The sequence below is a fragment of the Sander lucioperca genome, chromosome 9 (genome assembly GCF_008315115.2).
Source record: "Sander lucioperca isolate FBNREF2018 chromosome 9, SLUC_FBN_1.2, whole genome shotgun sequence".
In the NCBI taxonomy this organism is placed as follows: Eukaryota; Metazoa; Chordata; class Actinopteri; order Perciformes; family Percidae; genus Sander; species Sander lucioperca.
The window spans coordinates 40854233-40872584 of NC_050181.1; the positions used below are offsets into that span (position 1 = coordinate 40854233).

The window sequence follows — 18352 nt, forward strand, 5'->3', positions numbered from 1 at the left end:
CAATGGAGTCAAAAGGGTGTGACGTTACTGGCCTGCATGGACAGTAAGTAACAAGTCACACTACACTCACCTTTAAGTTTGTCCTCGAACCCGGTACACTGTGACTCCGTCTGGTTCAGTTTATTCTGCAGAGCTAGTAAAAAAAACAAACACATTCATCTTTTTTGGTTGTTGCTTTTTTGTATCTTGTTGCAGAAACGTACACATGCTACTGCTGAACTTACCCTTGATCTCAGCTTGATCACGGATGTGCTCCTCCACGTTTGCCTTCAGTTGTTCTCTCAGCTCTAGGAAAAGTCAGGTATGCTTCAGCTATTGCTAAAGAGTGATTTATGGTTCTGCGGAGGCTCCATGCAGAGCTTTCGCCATAGCCTATGTAAAGGCTGTTTTATGCTTCTGCGTTGAATCGACGGCGTACCCCCGCAGACGCCTCTGCGTTGCCGCGAACCCCCCTCCGAGCCCTCCGCCGTAGCTCGACGTGCACCTCCAAAAATTTGTAACTTTGCGTTGAGGCAACGCAAACCGCAAGGACTGTGATTGGTCAACTCGTCCTGTGTGTTGATAGTCGGTGTTTCAAGCAGCCTATTGTGGGGAGTAGCAACATGCTAGTTCACTGAGTTAAGCTTTGCAAATAAACTCAAGACATGTTTTGGTTACAATGACGGGGTTATCCGTTTGTAAAGTGTCTATTTGTCAGTAACGTTTTGAAATTAGCACTTCGCCAGCAAGCAGTACTTTGTGGGCAGTTGTGCTAAAGTTTGCTTGCTAACATAACATACTGTAAACTGGCTGACAGACACCTCGCAAATAACCTCAGACTTATCACCCCCTAGCGTTATGGCGGTGAAATGCACCGCGATGCAAAGCAACCCCGAAGCAGAACTCCGAAAGGGTCACGACGCCATAGGAGCGACGGCGTAGCTACGGCGTGGAGTTGACGCAGAAGCATAAAACAGCCTTAAGTGGCCTGAAGTTAGCCTGCAGAGATTTCAGGAAGTGTCTGCTCCCGACCAAGAAATAGTCTGACACATAACCCCACGTAAAAACACAACACACTTTAATATCTTTGGACAGAGCCAGGCTAGCGCTGTCCCCGTTTCCAGTCTTTGTGCTAAGCTAACCGGCTTCTGGCTGTAGCATTATTGCATAAAAACATGAGTGGTATCAATCTTATGATCTAACTCTATGATAAAAAGCAAATAAGCGTATTTCCCAAAATGTCAAACAATATACAGTAGGTTACATACCTTTATTTGTGCTTTCAAGTTTTTTGTTCACTGTTTGTTGTGTTTGTAGTTGTTGTTCCAATTCTGAGAGAGAAGACAAAAAATAACCACAGTTGTATGAAAGACCAAAAAGATTTGTTTTAACATCATTCCAGATAAAGGAGGAAGGTTGTAGATGAAGACAGATCATTTAATCTTTACATGTTCGTTTTAAGATATTTAAAAGATCTATTCTAGTCAGACATCATGTGTTGGATGACAGCAGAGACACAATAGTAGTGAAGTAACAGAATTACAAACCATTGCTTTTTTCAGCAGGTTTGGATGCCTTTTTCTGAGCCTTTTTCAGTTGTGTCCTCAAATCAGCAATCTCCATTACTAGCAGAGACACAGACACAGCTGCAGTTATTTTGTGCTTAAAGGAAACAAACATGACACAAAACTTTAGCAAATAAGAAATGTTCTCACTCAAGTTAAAATTCTTTGCATCTGCTTCCTGGAGTTGAAGTTCACTGTCTTGCAGTTGCCGCGTTATCAATTCCAGTCTGTTTTGCAGCTCTGAAAATGATTTAGATGTCAATGAAATACAAAATCATGAAATCAAAATCTGGGTATCATTGTATGTATTACTTTGTGGCACATTACAATGTAACAATAAAATGTAGTTCTTTACCTCTGACGTTCTCAGCGCTTGTCTCTTTAATGTCTAATATCTCGTCTTCTAGTGGTTTGACTTTGTTTTTAAGTTCCATAATCTGAGCCGCTAAAAAAAGCAACACACTACTTTTAGTATTCTGATGCCATTTGACAATTTGGTTGTTTGTTTTTTTCTGACCAAACCACTTACTTAGATTAGCGATCCTTGTATCACTTGAGTCCAGCACCAGTGTCTTTTCTTCTATCTGATTTCTGATGTCCTCCAGTTCATTCTCCAGATCTCCGAACAAAGACAGAATGGATGTTTTATTTTCTCAGAATGTATGAAAAAGCATTCATAATAAGTGACTTGTATATATTGCTCCCCACCTTTAATTCTCTCCAACGCTGCTTGTGTCTGACTCTTTTCTTGCTTCTCCAATCTTGCTATTTCATCTTGATAAGCCAACATTTTAAACACTAACAGAAGAAAGCTTGGATGAGATCCATTCAGTGGAAACAACACCATGATCAACAACCATGGAACAATTCATTTTTACTGTCATTTTTATCATGACTCACTCAGTTTAGTATTTTCATTGTTTTCATCTTGAATTTCGTCCACCAAATTATTCAAATGGTCTTGGAGCGCTGCAGAGCAAGAGACGTAGAATAACATTATTTCATGTGAGCACTTGTTTTGTTTTGACAGTTTATTAAAAACATTTGGAGGCTATTACATTATTGCTCTGCTCCTTAGTCATGTGTCACTCACCTCTAATCTTATCGTAATCTGTGTCATTTGCTGCCACATATGACAGTTTCTCAATCTCTGTTTGTATTGCAATGATCTGTAGAACTGGAAAAAGAGTTAAACTTTGATAATCATATTAACCTCCCATCTTGTTTATACATATAATTCAGTGATTGTGACTCCTTCAGTCGGTTGTTAATCATGTTCCACTCACGTCTTTGTGGTTGAACACTTCTTGCTTTTAGCTCTTCTGTTTTTTTGGCCAGCTCATTATTTTTCTCATCTATAAGCTTTTGAAGCTCTGCAGAACAAAAACAAAACAATTTTACACCATTGTCTAAATATGTCTCTGTCTCTAAGCTGCACAGGTCCCATATTTTGTGCACCAATTGAAGTGCGTAATTTAAACATGGAAACCAAATATCTCAGAAATGGTAAATACTTGATGTCAAGCAAAGATGGAATATGTCAACAAATGGGGCACTATTAAACTGTATAGTGACACACACACACACACACACACACACACACACACACACACACACACTGACCTTTGATCTTGGTTTCAGATTCAGTGTTTTGTAGTTGTCTCTTCAGCTCCTCCAGTTGCAGGGTTAATGTAGAAACCTGGAGAGCTGAAAGAACCACATTTAAAAGCAACTATAGAACCATATTTAAATTGTCTAAAGTTTTTCTTATCCTTCAAACTTTATATGCAGATCCCAACACAATTATTGTGTTCTTTTGTACGGTTTGGTAACACAGCTCCACCACTCACCAAGTGAAGAAACAGACTCAGTTTTGGACTGCAGTTCCTTCATTTTGTCATCCAGGTTGGTCTGCAGATCTACATGCACATTTAGACACATTTGTAACAACTGTTGATCCCACAGACAGAACAAGTTCAAACATTTGAATACCTTAAACAGGGCTATCTGAGGACTGTGAACAATATGTTTCTAAGATACAAGTTTCTTTCTTTATGCTAATCCAATAGTTGTGGTTTTGACAGGCAACATCTGCCAGGGTTGCCCCCTCTCCCCCTCATTGTTCGCTTCACCTTTCCAATAGTTATTACCTGAAAAAGTATCCAAAGGTTGTTTGAAATGAAAGTCAATATGATTTGAGAGGAATTTGCATGTTTAAAAAACAAATCGTGAGGACCAATGTAATACATCATTCAAAACTTGTAGCACACTTAGGATGTTTAAAAAAGATATAAAAATAATTTATTGAATATATAAATACGTGATCAGAAAGCCACATTTCCATTAGTATGATTAGTATGTACTAGGGCTTTCAGCATTAACGCGTTAATCGCAATGCGATTAAGGGCCGAGCATAACGCGGTCATTTTTTTAATCGCATGCCGGCTATTATCAATTTATTTTACACTTCACTCGGCTTTGCGTCGTGCCTAACAGGCTACTATTTTGACCCTTTGCAGCACCTTTACTTATCATCAAGCTGCCAAACTTCCTCCTGCTGCAGGCTGCAGCCATGATAGAGAAAGACAGCAGCAACACAACTCTGATTGGCACTTTTTATTTCCCAAAACTCCCGGACGGCTCGTAGACAAGTCGAAAGACATATGCACATTGTGTAAAGCCAAATTAAAATATCACCGAACCACGTCAAGCTTGAGCTACCACCTACGAGCTAAGCATAGTAGTACAGTTAACGTTGATGCTAGCCGCTAGCATGCTACCCACTCAGGCAAAGCACTATTTTGGAGAGTGCTACTTGCCGACCTGTGGATGAAACCAAATCCCAAAGAATTACTACAGCTCTTGCAAAATGGGTGGCAACTAACTGCAGACCTGTCAGCATCGTAGATGACTCGGGTCTTAAAGACGTACTACGGTTGGCATGTTCTGACCCGTCTCATTGCCGTCGAGGGGGACAGCAGCCCCACGCACAGCCTGTATGACACGGAGAAAGCAGCCACAGTGGAACTGCTACAAGGTGCTGCAAACGCTGTCTCATTAACCGGTGATCACTGGACGTCAGTGAGTAATCAAAATTATTTAGGAGTTACTAAACACTATATTGACTCTAGTAAGGATAGGGATTTTTAGTTTTTTAGTTAGGTACTTGGAGGAATTGTGCAAATAATGACAGATTCACACATTTTTCTTTTGTTTACAGTAAATAAATAATTACAAATCTTAAAATCAAGTTCATAAAGTAACTTTCTTTGCATTCATTTGATTCCCAATCAAGATACACTGGTAAGAATTGCTTTTGATTGTTAATATGTACTTAAAAACTGTTCTGAAATGCAAAATAATAGAATTTTAATCATGTGATAAAATATGCGATTAATCGCGATTAACTATAGACAGTCAGCGATTAATCGCGATTAAAAAATTAATCGTTTGACAGCCCTAGTATGTACAGAATACTGTAAGTTTTTGTCTGCCTGTATTGGATTGTAAAAGGGTAAGCATAACAAGCTGTAGCAGGCTACACCAGTTTCAGACTTATTATTATTATTATGTGTATTGTATTATCCTATTTCTAACAACAATTCATTTTATTTTATTTTTTGACATTAAACCCATTCATTTCCCACAATGGAGTCAAAAGGGTGTGACGTTACTGGCCTGCATGGACAGTAAGTAACAAGTCACACTACACTCACCTTTAAGTTTGTCCTCGAACCCGGTACACTGTGACTCCGTCTGGTTCAGTTTATTCTGCAGAGCTAGTAAAAAAAACAAACACATTCATCTTTTTTGGTTGTTGCTTTTTTGTATCTTGTTGCAGAAACGTACACATGCTACTGCTGAACTTACCCTTGATCTCAGCTTGATCACGGATGTGCTCCTCCACGTTTGCCTTCAGTTGTTCTCTCAGCTCTAGGAAAAGTCAGGTATGCTTCAGCTATTGCTAAAGAGTGATTTATGGTTCTGCGGAGGCTCCATGCAGAGCTTTCGCCATAGCCTATGTAAAGGCTGTTTTATGCTTCTGCGTTGAATCGACGGCGTACCCCCGCAGACGCCTCTGCGTTGCCGCGAACCCCCCTCCGAGCCCTCCGCCGTAGCTCGACGTGCACCTCCAAAAATTTGTAACTTTGCGTTGAGGCAACGCAAACCGCAAGGACTGTGATTGGTCAACTCGTCCTGTGTGTTGATAGTCGGTGTTTCAAGCAGCCTATTGTGGGGAGTAGCAACATGCTAGTTCACTGAGTTAAGCTTTGCAAATAAACTCAAGACATGTTTTGGTTACAATGACGGGGTTATCCGTTTGTAAAGTGTCTATTTGTCAGTAACGTTTTGAAATTAGCACTTCGCCAGCAAGCAGTACTTTGTGGGCAGTTGTGCTAAAGTTTGCTTGCTAACATAACATACTGTAAACTGGCTGACAGACACCTCGCAAATAACCTCAGACTTATCACCCCCTAGCGTTATGGCGGTGAAATGCACCGCGATGCAAAGCAACCCCGAAGCAGAACTCCGAAAGGGTCACGACGCCATAGGAGCGACGGCGTAGCTACGGCGTGGAGTTGACGCAGAAGCATAAAACAGCCTTAAGTGGCCTGAAGTTAGCCTGCAGAGATTTCAGGAAGTGTCTGCTCCCGACCAAGAAATAGTCTGACACATAACCCCACGTAAAAACACAACACACTTTAATATCTTTGGACAGAGCCAGGCTAGCGCTGTCCCCGTTTCCAGTCTTTGTGCTAAGCTAACCGGCTTCTGGCTGTAGCATTATTGCATAAAAACATGAGTGGTATCAATCTTATGATCTAACTCTATGATAAAAAGCAAATAAGCGTATTTCCCAAAATGTCAAACAATATACAGTAGGTTACATACCTTTATTTGTGCTTTCAAGTTTTTTGTTCACTGTTTGTTGTGTTTGTAGTTGTTGTTCCAATTCTGAGAGAGAAGACAAAAAATAACCACAGTTGTATGAAAGACCAAAAAGATTTGTTTTAACATCATTCCAGATAAAGGAGGAAGGTTGTAGATGAAGACAGATCATTTAATCTTTACATGTTCGTTTTAAGATATTTAAAAGATCTATTCTAGTCAGACATCATGTGTTGGATGACAGCAGAGACACAATAGTAGTGAAGTAACAGAATTACAAACCATTGCTTTTTTCAGCAGGTTTGGATGCCTTTTTCTGAGCCTTTTTCAGTTGTGTCCTCAAATCAGCAATCTCCATTACTAGCAGAGACACAGACACAGCTGCAGTTATTTTGTGCTTAAAGGAAACAAACATGACACAAAACTTTAGCAAATAAGAAATGTTCTCACTCAAGTTAAAATTCTTTGCATCTGCTTCCTGGAGTTGAAGTTCACTGTCTTGCAGTTGCCGCGTTATCAATTCCAGTCTGTTTTGCAGCTCTGAAAATGATTTAGATGTCAATGAAATACAAAATCATGAAATCAAAATCTGGGTATCATTGTATGTATTACTTTGTGGCACATTACAATGTAACAATAAAATGTAGTTCTTTACCTCTGACGTTCTCAGCGCTTGTCTCTTTAATGTCTAATATCTCGTCTTCTAGTGGTTTGACTTTGTTTTTAAGTTCCATAATCTGAGCCGCTAAAAAAAGCAACACACTACTTTTAGTATTCTGATGCCATTTGACAATTTGGTTGTTTGTTTTTTTCTGACCAAACCACTTACTTAGATTAGCGATCCTTGTATCACTTGAGTCCAGCACCAGTGTCTTTTCTTCTATCTGATTTCTGATGTCCTCCAGTTCATTCTCCAGATCTCCGAACAAAGACAGAATGGATGTTTTATTTTCTCAGAATGTATGAAAAAGCATTCATAATAAGTGACTTGTATATATTGCTCCCCACCTTTAATTCTCTCCAACGCTGCTTGTGTCTGACTCTTTTCTTGCTTCTCCAATCTTGCTATTTCATCTTGATAAGCCAACATTTTAAACACTAACAGAAGAAAGCTTGGATGAGATCCATTCAGTGGAAACAACACCATGATCAACAACCATGGAACAATTCATTTTTACTGTCATTTTTATCATGACTCACTCAGTTTAGTATTTTCATTGTTTTCATCTTGAATTCCGTCCACCAAATAATTCAAATGGTCTTGGAGCGCTGCAGAGCAAGAGACGTAGAATAACATTATTTCATGTGAGCACTTGTTTTGACAGTTTATTAAAAACATTTGGAGGCTATTACATTATTGCTCTCTCCTTAGTCATGTGTCACTCACCTCTAATCTTATCGTAATCTGTGTCATTTGCTGCCACATATGACAGTTTCTCAATCTCTGTTTGTATTGCAATGATCCGTAGAACTGGAAAAAGAGTTAAACTTTGATAATCATATTAACCTCCCATCTTGATTATACATATAATTCAGTGATTGTGACTCCTTCAGTCGGTTGTTAATCATGTTCCACTCACGTCTTTGTGGTTGAGCACTTCTTGCTTTTAGCTCTTCTGTTTTTTTGGCCAGCTCATTATTTTTCTCATCTATAAGCTTTTGAAGCTCTGCAGAACAAAAACAAAACAATTTTACACCATTGTCTAAATATGTCTCTGTCTCTAAGCTGCACAGGTCCCATATTTTGTGCACCAATTGAAGTGCGTAATTTAAACATGGAAACCAAATATCTCAGAAATGGTAAATACTTGATGTCAAGCAAAGATGGAATATGTCAACAAATGGGGCACTATTAAACTGTATAGTGACACACACACACACACACACACACACACTGACCTTTGATCTTGGTTTCAGATTCAGTGTTTTGTAGTTGTCTCTTCAGCTCCTCCAGTTGCAGGGTTAATGTAGAAACCTGGAGAGCTGAAAGAACCACATTTAAAAGCAACTATAGAACCATATTTAAATTGTCTAAAGTTTTTCTTATCCTTCAAACTTTATATGCAGATCCCAACACAATTATTGTGTTCTTTTGTACGGTTTGGTAACACAGCTCCACCACTCACCAAGTGAAGAAACAGACTCAGTTTTGGACTGCAGTTCCTTCATTTTGTCATCCAGGTTGGTCTGCAGATCTACATGCACATTTAGACACATTTGTAACAACTGTTGATCCCACAGACAGAACAAGTTCAAACATTTGAATACCTTAAACAGGGCTATCTGAGGACTGTGAACAATATGTTTCTAAGATACAAGTTTCTTTCTTTATGCTAATCCAATAGTTGTGGTTTTGACAGGCAACATCTGCCAGGGTTGCCCCCTCTCCCCCTCATTGTTCGCTTCACCTTTCCAATAGTTATTACCTGAAAAAGTATCCAAAGGTTGTTTGAAATGAAAGTCAATATGATTTGAGAGGAATTTGCATGTTTAAAAAACAAATCGTGAGGACCAATGTAATACATCATTCAAAACTTGTAGCACACTTAGGATGTTTAAAAAAGATATAAAAATAATTTATTGAATATATAAATACGTGATCAGAGAGCCACATTTCCATTAGTATGATTAGTATGTACTAGGGCTTTCAGCATTAACGCGTTAATCGCAATGCGATTAACGGCCGAGCATAACGCGGTCATTTTTTTAATCGCATGCCGGCTATTATCAATTTATTTTACACTTCACTCGGCTTTGCGTCGTGCCTAACAGGCTACTATTTTGACCCTTTGCAGCACCTTTACTTATCATCAAGCTGCCAAACTTCCTCCTGCTGCAGGCTGCAGCCATGATAGAGAAAGACAGCAGCAACACATCTCTGATTGGCACTTTTTATTTTCCAAAACTCCCGGACGGCTCGTAGACAAGTCGAAAGACATATGCACATTGTGTAAAGCCAAATTAAAATATCACCGAACCACGTCAAGCTTGAGCTACCACCTACGAGCTAAGCATAGTAGTACAGTTAACGTTGATGCTAGCCGCTAGCATGCTACCCACTCAGGCAAAGCACTATTTTGGAGAGTGCTACTTGCCGACCTGTGGATGAAACCAAATCCCAAAGAATTACTACAGCTCTTGCAAAATGGGTGGCAACTAACTGCAGACCTGTCAGCATCGTAGATGACTTGGGTCTTAAAGACGTACTACGGTTGGCATGTTCTGACCCGTCTCATTGCCGTCGAGGGGGACAGCAGCCCCACACACAGCCTGTATGACACGGAGAAAGCAGCCACAGTGGAACTGCTACAAGGTGCTGCAAACGCTGTCTCATTAACCGGTGATCACTGGACGTCAGTGAGTAATCAAAATTATTTAGGAGTTACTAAACACTATATTGACTCTAGTAAGGATAGGGATTTTTAGTTTTTTAGTTAGGTACTTGGAGGAATTGTGCAAATAATGACAGATTCACACATTTTTCTTTTGTTTACAGTAAATAAATAATTACAAATCTTAAAATCAAGTTCATAAAGTAACTTTCTTTGCATTCATTTGATTCCCAATCAAGATACACTGGTAAGAATTGCTTTTGATTGTTAATATGTACTTAAAAACTGTTCTGAAATGCAAGACAATAGAATTTTAATCATGTGATAAAATATGCGATTAATCGCGATTAACTATAGACAGTCATCGATTAATCGCGATTAAAAAAATTAATCGTTTGACAGCCCTAGTATGTACAGAATACTGTAAGTTTTTGTCTGCCTGTATTGGATTGTAAAAGGGTAAGCATAATAAGCTGTAGCAGGCTACACCAGTTTCAGACTTATTATTATTATTATGTGTATTGTATTATCCTATTTCTAACAACAATTCATTTTATTTTATTTTTTGACATTAAACCCATTCATTTCCCACAATGGAGTCAAAAGGGTGTGACGTTACTGGCCTGCACGGACAGTAAGTAACAAGTCACACTACACTCACCTTTAAGTTTGTCCTCAAACTCGGTACACTGTGACTCCGTCTGGTTCAGTTTATTCTGCAGAGCTAGTGAAAAAAACAAACACATTCATCTTTTTTGGTTGTTGCTTTTTTGTATCTTGTTGCAGAAACGTACACATGCTACTGCTGAACTTACCCTTGATCTCAGCTTGATCACGGATGTGCTCCTCCACGTTTGCCTTCAGTTGTTCTCTCAGCTCTAGGAAAAGTCAGGTATGCTTCAGCTATTGCTAAAGAGTGATTTATGGTTCTGCGGAGGCTCCATGCAGAGCTTTCGCCATAGCCTATGTAAAGGCTGTTTTATGCTTCTGCGTTGAATCGACGGCGTACCCCCGCAGACGCCTCTGCGTTGCCGCGAACCCCCCTCCGAGCCCTCCGCCGTAGCTCGACGTGCACCTCCAAAAATTTGTAACTTTGCGTTGAGGCAACGCAGACCGCAAGGACTGTGATTGGTCAACTCGTCCTGTGTGTTGATAGTCGGTGTTTCAAGCAGCCTACTGTGGGGAGTAGCAACATGCTAGTTCACTGACTTAAGCTTGGCAAATAAACTCAAGACATGTTTTGGTTACAATGACGGGGTTATCCGTTTGTAAAGTGTCTATATGTCAGTAACGTCTTGAAATTAGCACTTCGCCAGCAAGCAGTACTTTGTGGGCAGTTGTGCTAAAGTTTGCTTGCTAACATAACATACTGTAAACTGGCTGACAGACACCTCGCAAATAACCTCAGACTTATCACCCCCTAGCGTTATGGCGGTGAAATGCACCGCGATGCAAAGCAACCCCGACGCAGAACTCCGAAAGGGTCACGACGCCATAGGAGCGACGGCGTAGCTACGGCGTGGAGTTGACGCAGAAGCATAAAACAGCCTTAAGTGGCCTGAAGTTAGCCTGCAGAGATTTCAGGAAGTGTCTGCTCCCGACCAAGAAATAGTCTGACACATAACCCCACGTAAAAACACAACACACTTTAATATCTTTGGACAGAGCCAGGCTAGCGCTGTCCCCGTTTCCAGTCTTTGTGCTAAGCTAACCGGCTTCTGGCTGTAGCATTATTGCATAAAAACATGAGTGGTATCAATCTTATGATCTAACTCTATGATAAAAAGCAAATAATCGTATTTCCCAAAATGTCAAACAATATACAGTAGGTTACATACCTTTATTTGTGCTTTCAAGTTTTTTGTTCACTGTTTGTTGTGTTTGTAGTTGTTGTTCCAATTCTGAGAGAGAAGACAAAAAATAACCACAGTTGTATGAAAGACCAAAAAGATTTGTTTTAACATCATTCCAGATAAAGGAGGAAGGTTGTAGATGAAGACAGATCATTTAATCTTTACATGTTCGTTTTAAGATATTTAAAAGATCTATTCTAGTCAGACATCATGTGTTGGATGACAGCAGAGACACAATAGTAGTGAAGTAACAGAATTACAAACCATTGCTTTTTTCAGCAGGTTTGGATGCCTTTTTCTGAGCCTTTTTCAGTTGTGTCCTCAAATCAGCAATCTCCATTACTAGCAGAGACACAGACACAGCTGCAGTTATTTTGTGCTTAAAGGAAACAAACATGACACAAAACTTTAGCAAATAAGAAATGTTCTCACTCAAGTTAAAATTCTTTGCATCTGCTTCCTGGAGTTGAAGTTCACTGTCTTGCAGTTGCCGCGTTAACAATTCCAGTCTGTTTTGCAGCTCTGAAAATGATTTAGATGTCAATGAAATACAAAATCATGAAATCAAAATCTGGGTATCATTGTATGTATTACTTTGTGGCACATTACAATGTAACAATAAAATGTAGTTCTTTACCTCTGACGTTCTTAGCGCTTGTCTCTTTAACGCCTAATATCTCGTCTTCTAGTGGTTTGACTTTGTTTTTAAGTTCCATAATCTGAGCCGCTAAAAAAAGCAACACACTACTTTTAGTATTCTGATGCCATTTGACAATTCGGTTGTTTGTTTTTTTCTGACCAAACCACTTACTTAGATTAGCGATCCTTGTATCACTTGAGTCCAGCACCAGTGTCTTTTCTTCTATCTGATTTCTGATGTCCTCCAGTTCATTCTCCAGATCTCCGAACAAAGACAGAATGGATGTTTTATTTTCTCAGAATGTATGAAAAAGCATTCATAATAAGTGACTTGTATATATTGCTCCCCACCTTTAATTCTCTCCAACGCTGCTTGTGTCTGACTCTTTTCTTGCTTCTCCAATCTTGCTATTTCATCTTGATAAGCCAACATTTTAAACACTAACAGAAGAAAGCTTGGATGAGATCCATTCAGTGGAAACAACACCATGATCAACAACCATGGAACAATTCATTTTTACTGTCATTTTTATCATGACTCACTCAGTTTAGTATTTTCATTGTTTTCATCTTGAATTTCGTCCACCAAATTATTCAAATGGTCTTGGAGCGCTGCAGAGCAAGAGACGTAGAATAACATTATTTCATGTGAGCACTTGTTTTGTTTTGACAGTTTATTAAAAACATTTGGAGGCTATTACATTATTGCTCTGCTCCTTAGTCATGTGTCACTCACCTCTAATCTTATCGTAATCTGTGTCATTTGCTGCCACATATGACAGTTTCTCAATCTCTGTTTGTATTGCAATGATCCGTAGAACTGGAAAAAGAGTTAAACTTTGATAATCATATTAACCTCCCATCTTGATTATACATATAATTCAGTGATTGTGTCTCCTTCAGTCGGTTGTTAATCATGTTCCACTCACGTCTTTGTGGTTGAACACTTCTTGCTTTTAGCTCTTCTGTTTTTTTGGCCAGCTCATTATTTTTCTCATCTATAAGCTTTTGAAGCTCTGCAGAACAAAAACAAAACAATTTTACACCATTGTCTAAATATGTCTCTGTCTCTAAGCTGCACAGGTCCCATATTTTGTGCACCAATTGAAGTGCGTAATTTAAACATGGAAACCAAATATCTCAGAAATGGTAAATACTTGATGTCAAGCAAAGATGGAACATGTCAACAAATGGGCCACTATTAAACTGTATAGTGACACACACACACACACACACTGACCTTTGATCTTGGTTTCAGATTCAGTGTTTTGTAGTTGTCTCTTCAGCTCCTCCAGTTGCAGGGTTAATGTAGAAACCTGGAGAGCTGAAAGAACCACATTTAAAAGCAACTATAGAACCATATTTAAATTGTCTAAAGTTTTTCTTATCCTTCAAACTTTATATGCAGACCCCAACACAATTATTGTGTTCTTTTGTACGGTTTGGTAAAACAGCTCCACCACTCACCAAGTGAAGAAACAGACTCAGTTTTGGACTGCAGTTCCTTCATTTTGTCATCCAGGTTGGTCTGCAGATCTACATGCACATTTAGACACATTTGTAACAACTGTTGATCCCACAGACAGAACAAGTTCAAACATTTGAATACCTTAAACAGGGCTATCTGAGGACTGTGAACAATATGTTTCTAAGATACAAGTTTCTTTCTTTATGCTAATCCAATAGTTGTGGTTTTGACAGGCAACATCTGCCAGGGTTGCCCCCTCTCCCCCTCATTGTTCGCTTCACCTTTCCAATAGTTATTACCTGAAAAAGTATCCAAAGGTTGTTTGAAATGAAAGTCAATATGATTTGAGAGGAATTTGCATGTTTAAAAAACAAATCGTGAGGGCCAATGTAATACATCATTCAAAACTTGTAGCACACTTAGGATGTTTAAAAAAGATATAAAAATAATTTATTGAATATATAAATACGTGATCAGAAAGCCACATTGCCATTAGTATGATTAGTATGTACAGAATACTGTAAGTTTTTGTCTGCCTGTATTGGATTGTAAAAGGGTAAGCATAATAAGCTGTAGCAGGCTACACCAGTTTCAGACTTATTATTATTATTATGTGTATTGTATTATCCTATTTCTAACAACAATTCATTTTATTTTATTTTTTGACATTAAACCCATTCATTTCGCACAATGGAGTCAAAAGGGTGTGACGTTACTGGCCTGCATGGACAGTAAGTAACAAGTCACACTACACTCACCTTTAAGTTTGTCCTCGAACCCGGGACACTGTGACTCCGTCTGGTTCAGTTTATTCTGCAGAGCTAGTGAAAAAAACAAACACATTCATCCTTTTTGGTTGATGTTTTTTTGTATCTTGTTGCAGAAACCTACACATGCTACTGCTGAACTTACCCTTGATCTCAGCTTGATCACGGCTGTGCTCCTCCACTTTTGCCTTCAGTTGTTCTCTCAGCTCTAGGAAAAGTCAGGTATGCTTCAGCTATTGCTAAAGAGTGATTTATGGTTCTGCGGAGGCTCCAGGCAAAGCTTTCGCCATAGCCTATGTAAGTGGCCTGAGGTTTATACTTGTGCGTCGATCTCTTTATGAGAACAGCAGGGCCGGCATGTGTGTGTGCGTGGGGAGCGTGTGGTAGAGCGAGTGAGAGAGTGACGGTGATTAGCTTCGGCGCGAGTAGCGACTCTAGAGTCATAGTGAGAGAAACAAAGTGTCTTCCCTGTGCTTTCCGACCATGGTGGGAAAGATGGAGCAGGAAAAGTTAACCCTCTCCTTGATTTAATGTTGTTCATGGAGAAAGAAAACCAGGAAATGAGTAGGGGGAAATGCAACGCTACCAAGCCACGGCCGAGCGACGTTGCGTCGCCGCGACGTGTAGCGTAGGGTCTGCCGTAGGGTCCGTGTGTCCACATACCTACGTACGTAGCCATGGCGTAGATTTAGGTAACACAGAAGCATAAATCACGCATAATACATGAACTCAATAATTGTCAAAGTAGAGAAATGAGACACTCACTAGTAATTGCAGCAGACGCTGTTTGGTCTGTATTGTGCTCTCCTTTTTCTAGGTTCCTGAGTTGGTTTTGCAGATCAGTGATTGTCAGAACTTAGGAACACAGAAAAAACATATGATACAGACCATTTCCTCAGCTATGAATGTGGACACCATGTTCCCTCTTTACTTACTCAACCTGGCAATTGTCTGGTTTTTCTCATTCAGCTCGTTGACGTATTTCTGCAGCTCGAACTTCTTGGCTGTAAGATCATCAGTGAGCTCTGAGACACATTTAAAGACATTAAAACATATATATTAGTTGCATGCAGAATATCAGGATACAATAATACAAATATTACAGACAACCTTAGCAACAGGTGATCTTTTGTTTGCTTGGGGATTGCTGAAAAGGTTTGCTGGAGATACTTACGTGTTACCTGAGTGGTTGGTAACTGTCTCTGCAGCTGCTCCACCTGACTCTGCAGCAGTATGATCTGCAGCACTGAAGCGCACCACAGTAGAGAGGGCAAACATGTAGTTTAATTGTAGAGATACTGTAATAGGATCAGAGGGATGATGAAAGAAAACTTCCTGCTCACAGATATTTAAAAACTCACTCAGTTTTGTGTTGTCGTCACCATTGTCGTCTAATTCAGTGATAAGGCCATTCACTCTGTCTTGCAACTCTAGGAGAAAGTGAATAGTCTTTAATGTCGATTACATTTGTCATTTGTGATTTCATTTCTCAAATGATGTCACTCTGAATTGGTACATTGGCGTTCAAAATAGACTAACTTTTTACATCGTCACCAGTGGTATCATTGGCAGCCTTTTTCTGAAGGTCCCAGATCTCATTCTGCAGCTCGATGATTGTTAAAACTGAAACACGAGGTTGCATCATTTAATTCATTTTGGACTTCAACAGTTGACCAAGGTGCTCACAGTGTATAAAATCAATGTGCTTACTTATTTTGGGGTTGGGTATCAGTCTCTCAATGTCAGCAGTCTTGGAGTTAAGTTCTTCTTGTTTCTCCTCCAGTTGCCTCTGCAGCTCTGTGAGGAGACAAAGTGATAACAGTGATAACTGGTAGGGGCAGAGACAATAAATGTGACACAAAAAGATGTATATAAGTGTTTAAAAACTAATTCTCTTTGGTTAAAAGAAATGAAGAAAATATGATCATGTAATGAGTGCATTTAAAAAATGTTTTAACAAGCAGATTAATCAAAGCAACAGCTGACTGACTAACTTTCTCAATGCGAAACAAAATGGTTATTACGGATACATATTTGCAGTGAGAAACATTCAATGTGTGACTCACCTGAGATCCTGTCTGGATCACTTGCAGTGGAGATCAGATCCCTCAGAGTCTTCAGATCACCATGTAGGTTTATCACGTTCAGAACTGAATCAGATAAACAGAGCAAACATCACTACACATCTTATACTTCTGAAGAAAAAAACAAAGCAGGAGACAGCTCTTATGGAGAGATTTCAGCTTTATGTAAACACTGCACTGAGGCTGTAATGGCAATGCTGCATAGTAACGCTACTCACTGAGTGCTGCTTTGGAGTTACTGGTTCTGGTCAGTTCTACAATCTTCTGTTCAATTTCAGTCTTTACCACTGATAGAAACACACACATAACCCAAATCAGAACTGAAACTACAACATGACTTATCAGAGCCTTTAGCTGAAGTCGTGTTTACAACTTACCCTCATATCTTTCCTCAAGTCCAGAGCATTCTTTGCTCTTTAATCGCAGTTTCCTCTGCAGCTCTGTTACACAGGATGAAGTCAGGTCATCGAAACGATCAACTGAAATTGTGCTTTGAAGTTTTCGGAGCACTTTTTAATGGACTCACCATTTATTTCAGCCTGAGCTTTGGCAAATTCCTTTTCTTTGGCTTGAAGCACAGTCTGAAGAGCTGATTTAAAAATAATGAAATGTAAGAGATTTGAGTCCAAGTGTAAGATACCAATTATTTATGGGATCAGTTTGTGGCAGTTATCAGCTGATTTCCAGCCTGACTTTAACAGTAGAAGTAGTAGAGAAGAACTCACTGCTGGCTTGACTTGTTGATATCGTATGGTGTTGCTCATCATCGTCCAGCTCTCTCACCTCTTTCATTATGCTGATGAATTTCATGACTGGTCAAAGTACAAGAAAAGACTTCAGTGTTTAGACTTTGATTTTTGGAGGTGGTATACGTATGCTGTTAACAGGTGCTTTGTTGGTGTTTTCCTTGTGAAGATAACACACCATTTAAAATAGAAAGATTTCAGTAAAATACAATTTAAGGGCAGAGCTCGGACTGCCTCTTTTTCATACTCATACTTACTCAGTTGTGACTGGGCATACTCTGTTTCCTCCAGGTGTTTCTGTAAGTTAGCTTGCTGTTTCTTCTCCTCCTCCAAATTAACTCTTAGCTCTAGGATGAAAATAACAATGGAAATTGTATTTTTTAAAGCACCTTTCATTACAGGTAAACTTTACATGAACATATTAAAATATAAGCATAAACAACAAAAATAAGAATACAGTATAACAAAAAAGAAGAGCACACACACGCACGCACACGCACGCACGCACACACACACACACACACACACACACACACACACACACACACACACACACATACACACACACACACACTTAATCAAGGAACTGTAAGGTTTGTTTCTAGTTTATCAATTCATAACCCCTCATTCGATAAGTAAAAGTGTGAATTTCATCTTAATAAATTTAAGTAAATCAAGTTTCATAGAACTGCTCACCTTTAAGTTGGGACTCAGTTGCCTTTTTGGCATCTATCATTAACTGTCTAAAATGCTCCACCTCAGCCTGCAGCCTCAAGATTTCCTTGGCTGGAGAAAAACAGATAAAGAATGTCAAATAAATGCTGTAGTAAACACAACTATAACAACAACAAAAACTGCATTTTGTTAAGTTGCACACTTACTAAGTTCACTGTTACTCTCCTCACGATTCAACTGTAAGATCTTTCTTCTAAGGAGCTCAGCTTTTTGCCTCCACTCCCTCTGATAATCTAAATAAAGAAACAAAAAATGAAGCTTCAGTAACATAAAATTACAAATAAAAGATAAGAC

The 18352-nt window shown here is 39.2% G+C and overlaps 1 protein-coding gene across 1 annotated transcript in view; it reads right to left on the reverse strand.

Annotated features, from left to right (window-relative positions):
- acin1a (apoptotic chromatin condensation inducer 1a) overlaps positions 1-18352 on the reverse strand; it is a 51944-nt gene that overhangs the window by 29657 nt on the left and 3935 nt on the right. The window contains exons 13-67 of the mRNA XM_036005184.1: positions 18205-18291; positions 18020-18109; positions 17581-17670; positions 17303-17389; positions 17104-17166; positions 16955-17017; positions 16796-16864; positions 16560-16643; positions 16204-16290; positions 16033-16116; positions 15855-15923; positions 15668-15739; positions 15429-15518; positions 15259-15348; positions 14639-14701; positions 14485-14547; positions 13726-13794; positions 13499-13582; positions 13188-13274; positions 12995-13078; positions 12802-12870; positions 12610-12699; positions 12431-12520; positions 12257-12346; positions 12052-12141; positions 11884-11961; positions 11605-11667; positions 10582-10644; positions 10428-10490; positions 8561-8629; positions 8334-8417; positions 8015-8101; positions 7822-7905; positions 7635-7703; positions 7443-7532; positions 7264-7353; positions 7090-7179; positions 6885-6974; positions 6717-6794; positions 6438-6500; positions 5415-5477; positions 5261-5323; positions 3395-3463; positions 3168-3251; positions 2831-2917; positions 2638-2721; positions 2445-2513; positions 2253-2342; positions 2074-2163; positions 1900-1989; positions 1695-1784; positions 1527-1604; positions 1248-1310; positions 225-287; positions 71-133 (exon numbers count right to left, since the gene is read on the reverse strand). Coding sequence (XP_035861077.1) covers positions 71-133; positions 225-287; positions 1248-1310; positions 1527-1604; positions 1695-1784; positions 1900-1989; positions 2074-2163; positions 2253-2342; positions 2445-2513; positions 2638-2721; positions 2831-2917; positions 3168-3251; positions 3395-3463; positions 5261-5323; positions 5415-5477; positions 6438-6500; positions 6717-6794; positions 6885-6974; positions 7090-7179; positions 7264-7353; positions 7443-7532; positions 7635-7703; positions 7822-7905; positions 8015-8101; positions 8334-8417; positions 8561-8629; positions 10428-10490; positions 10582-10644; positions 11605-11667; positions 11884-11961; positions 12052-12141; positions 12257-12346; positions 12431-12520; positions 12610-12699; positions 12802-12870; positions 12995-13078; positions 13188-13274; positions 13499-13582; positions 13726-13794; positions 14485-14547; positions 14639-14701; positions 15259-15348; positions 15429-15518; positions 15668-15739; positions 15855-15923; positions 16033-16116; positions 16204-16290; positions 16560-16643; positions 16796-16864; positions 16955-17017; positions 17104-17166; positions 17303-17389; positions 17581-17670; positions 18020-18109; positions 18205-18291 — 4311 coding nt within the window. The remainder of the gene's footprint in view (positions 1-70; positions 134-224; positions 288-1247; positions 1311-1526; positions 1605-1694; positions 1785-1899; positions 1990-2073; positions 2164-2252; positions 2343-2444; positions 2514-2637; positions 2722-2830; positions 2918-3167; positions 3252-3394; positions 3464-5260; positions 5324-5414; positions 5478-6437; positions 6501-6716; positions 6795-6884; positions 6975-7089; positions 7180-7263; positions 7354-7442; positions 7533-7634; positions 7704-7821; positions 7906-8014; positions 8102-8333; positions 8418-8560; positions 8630-10427; positions 10491-10581; positions 10645-11604; positions 11668-11883; positions 11962-12051; positions 12142-12256; positions 12347-12430; positions 12521-12609; positions 12700-12801; positions 12871-12994; positions 13079-13187; positions 13275-13498; positions 13583-13725; positions 13795-14484; positions 14548-14638; positions 14702-15258; positions 15349-15428; positions 15519-15667; positions 15740-15854; positions 15924-16032; positions 16117-16203; positions 16291-16559; positions 16644-16795; positions 16865-16954; positions 17018-17103; positions 17167-17302; positions 17390-17580; positions 17671-18019; positions 18110-18204; positions 18292-18352) is intronic.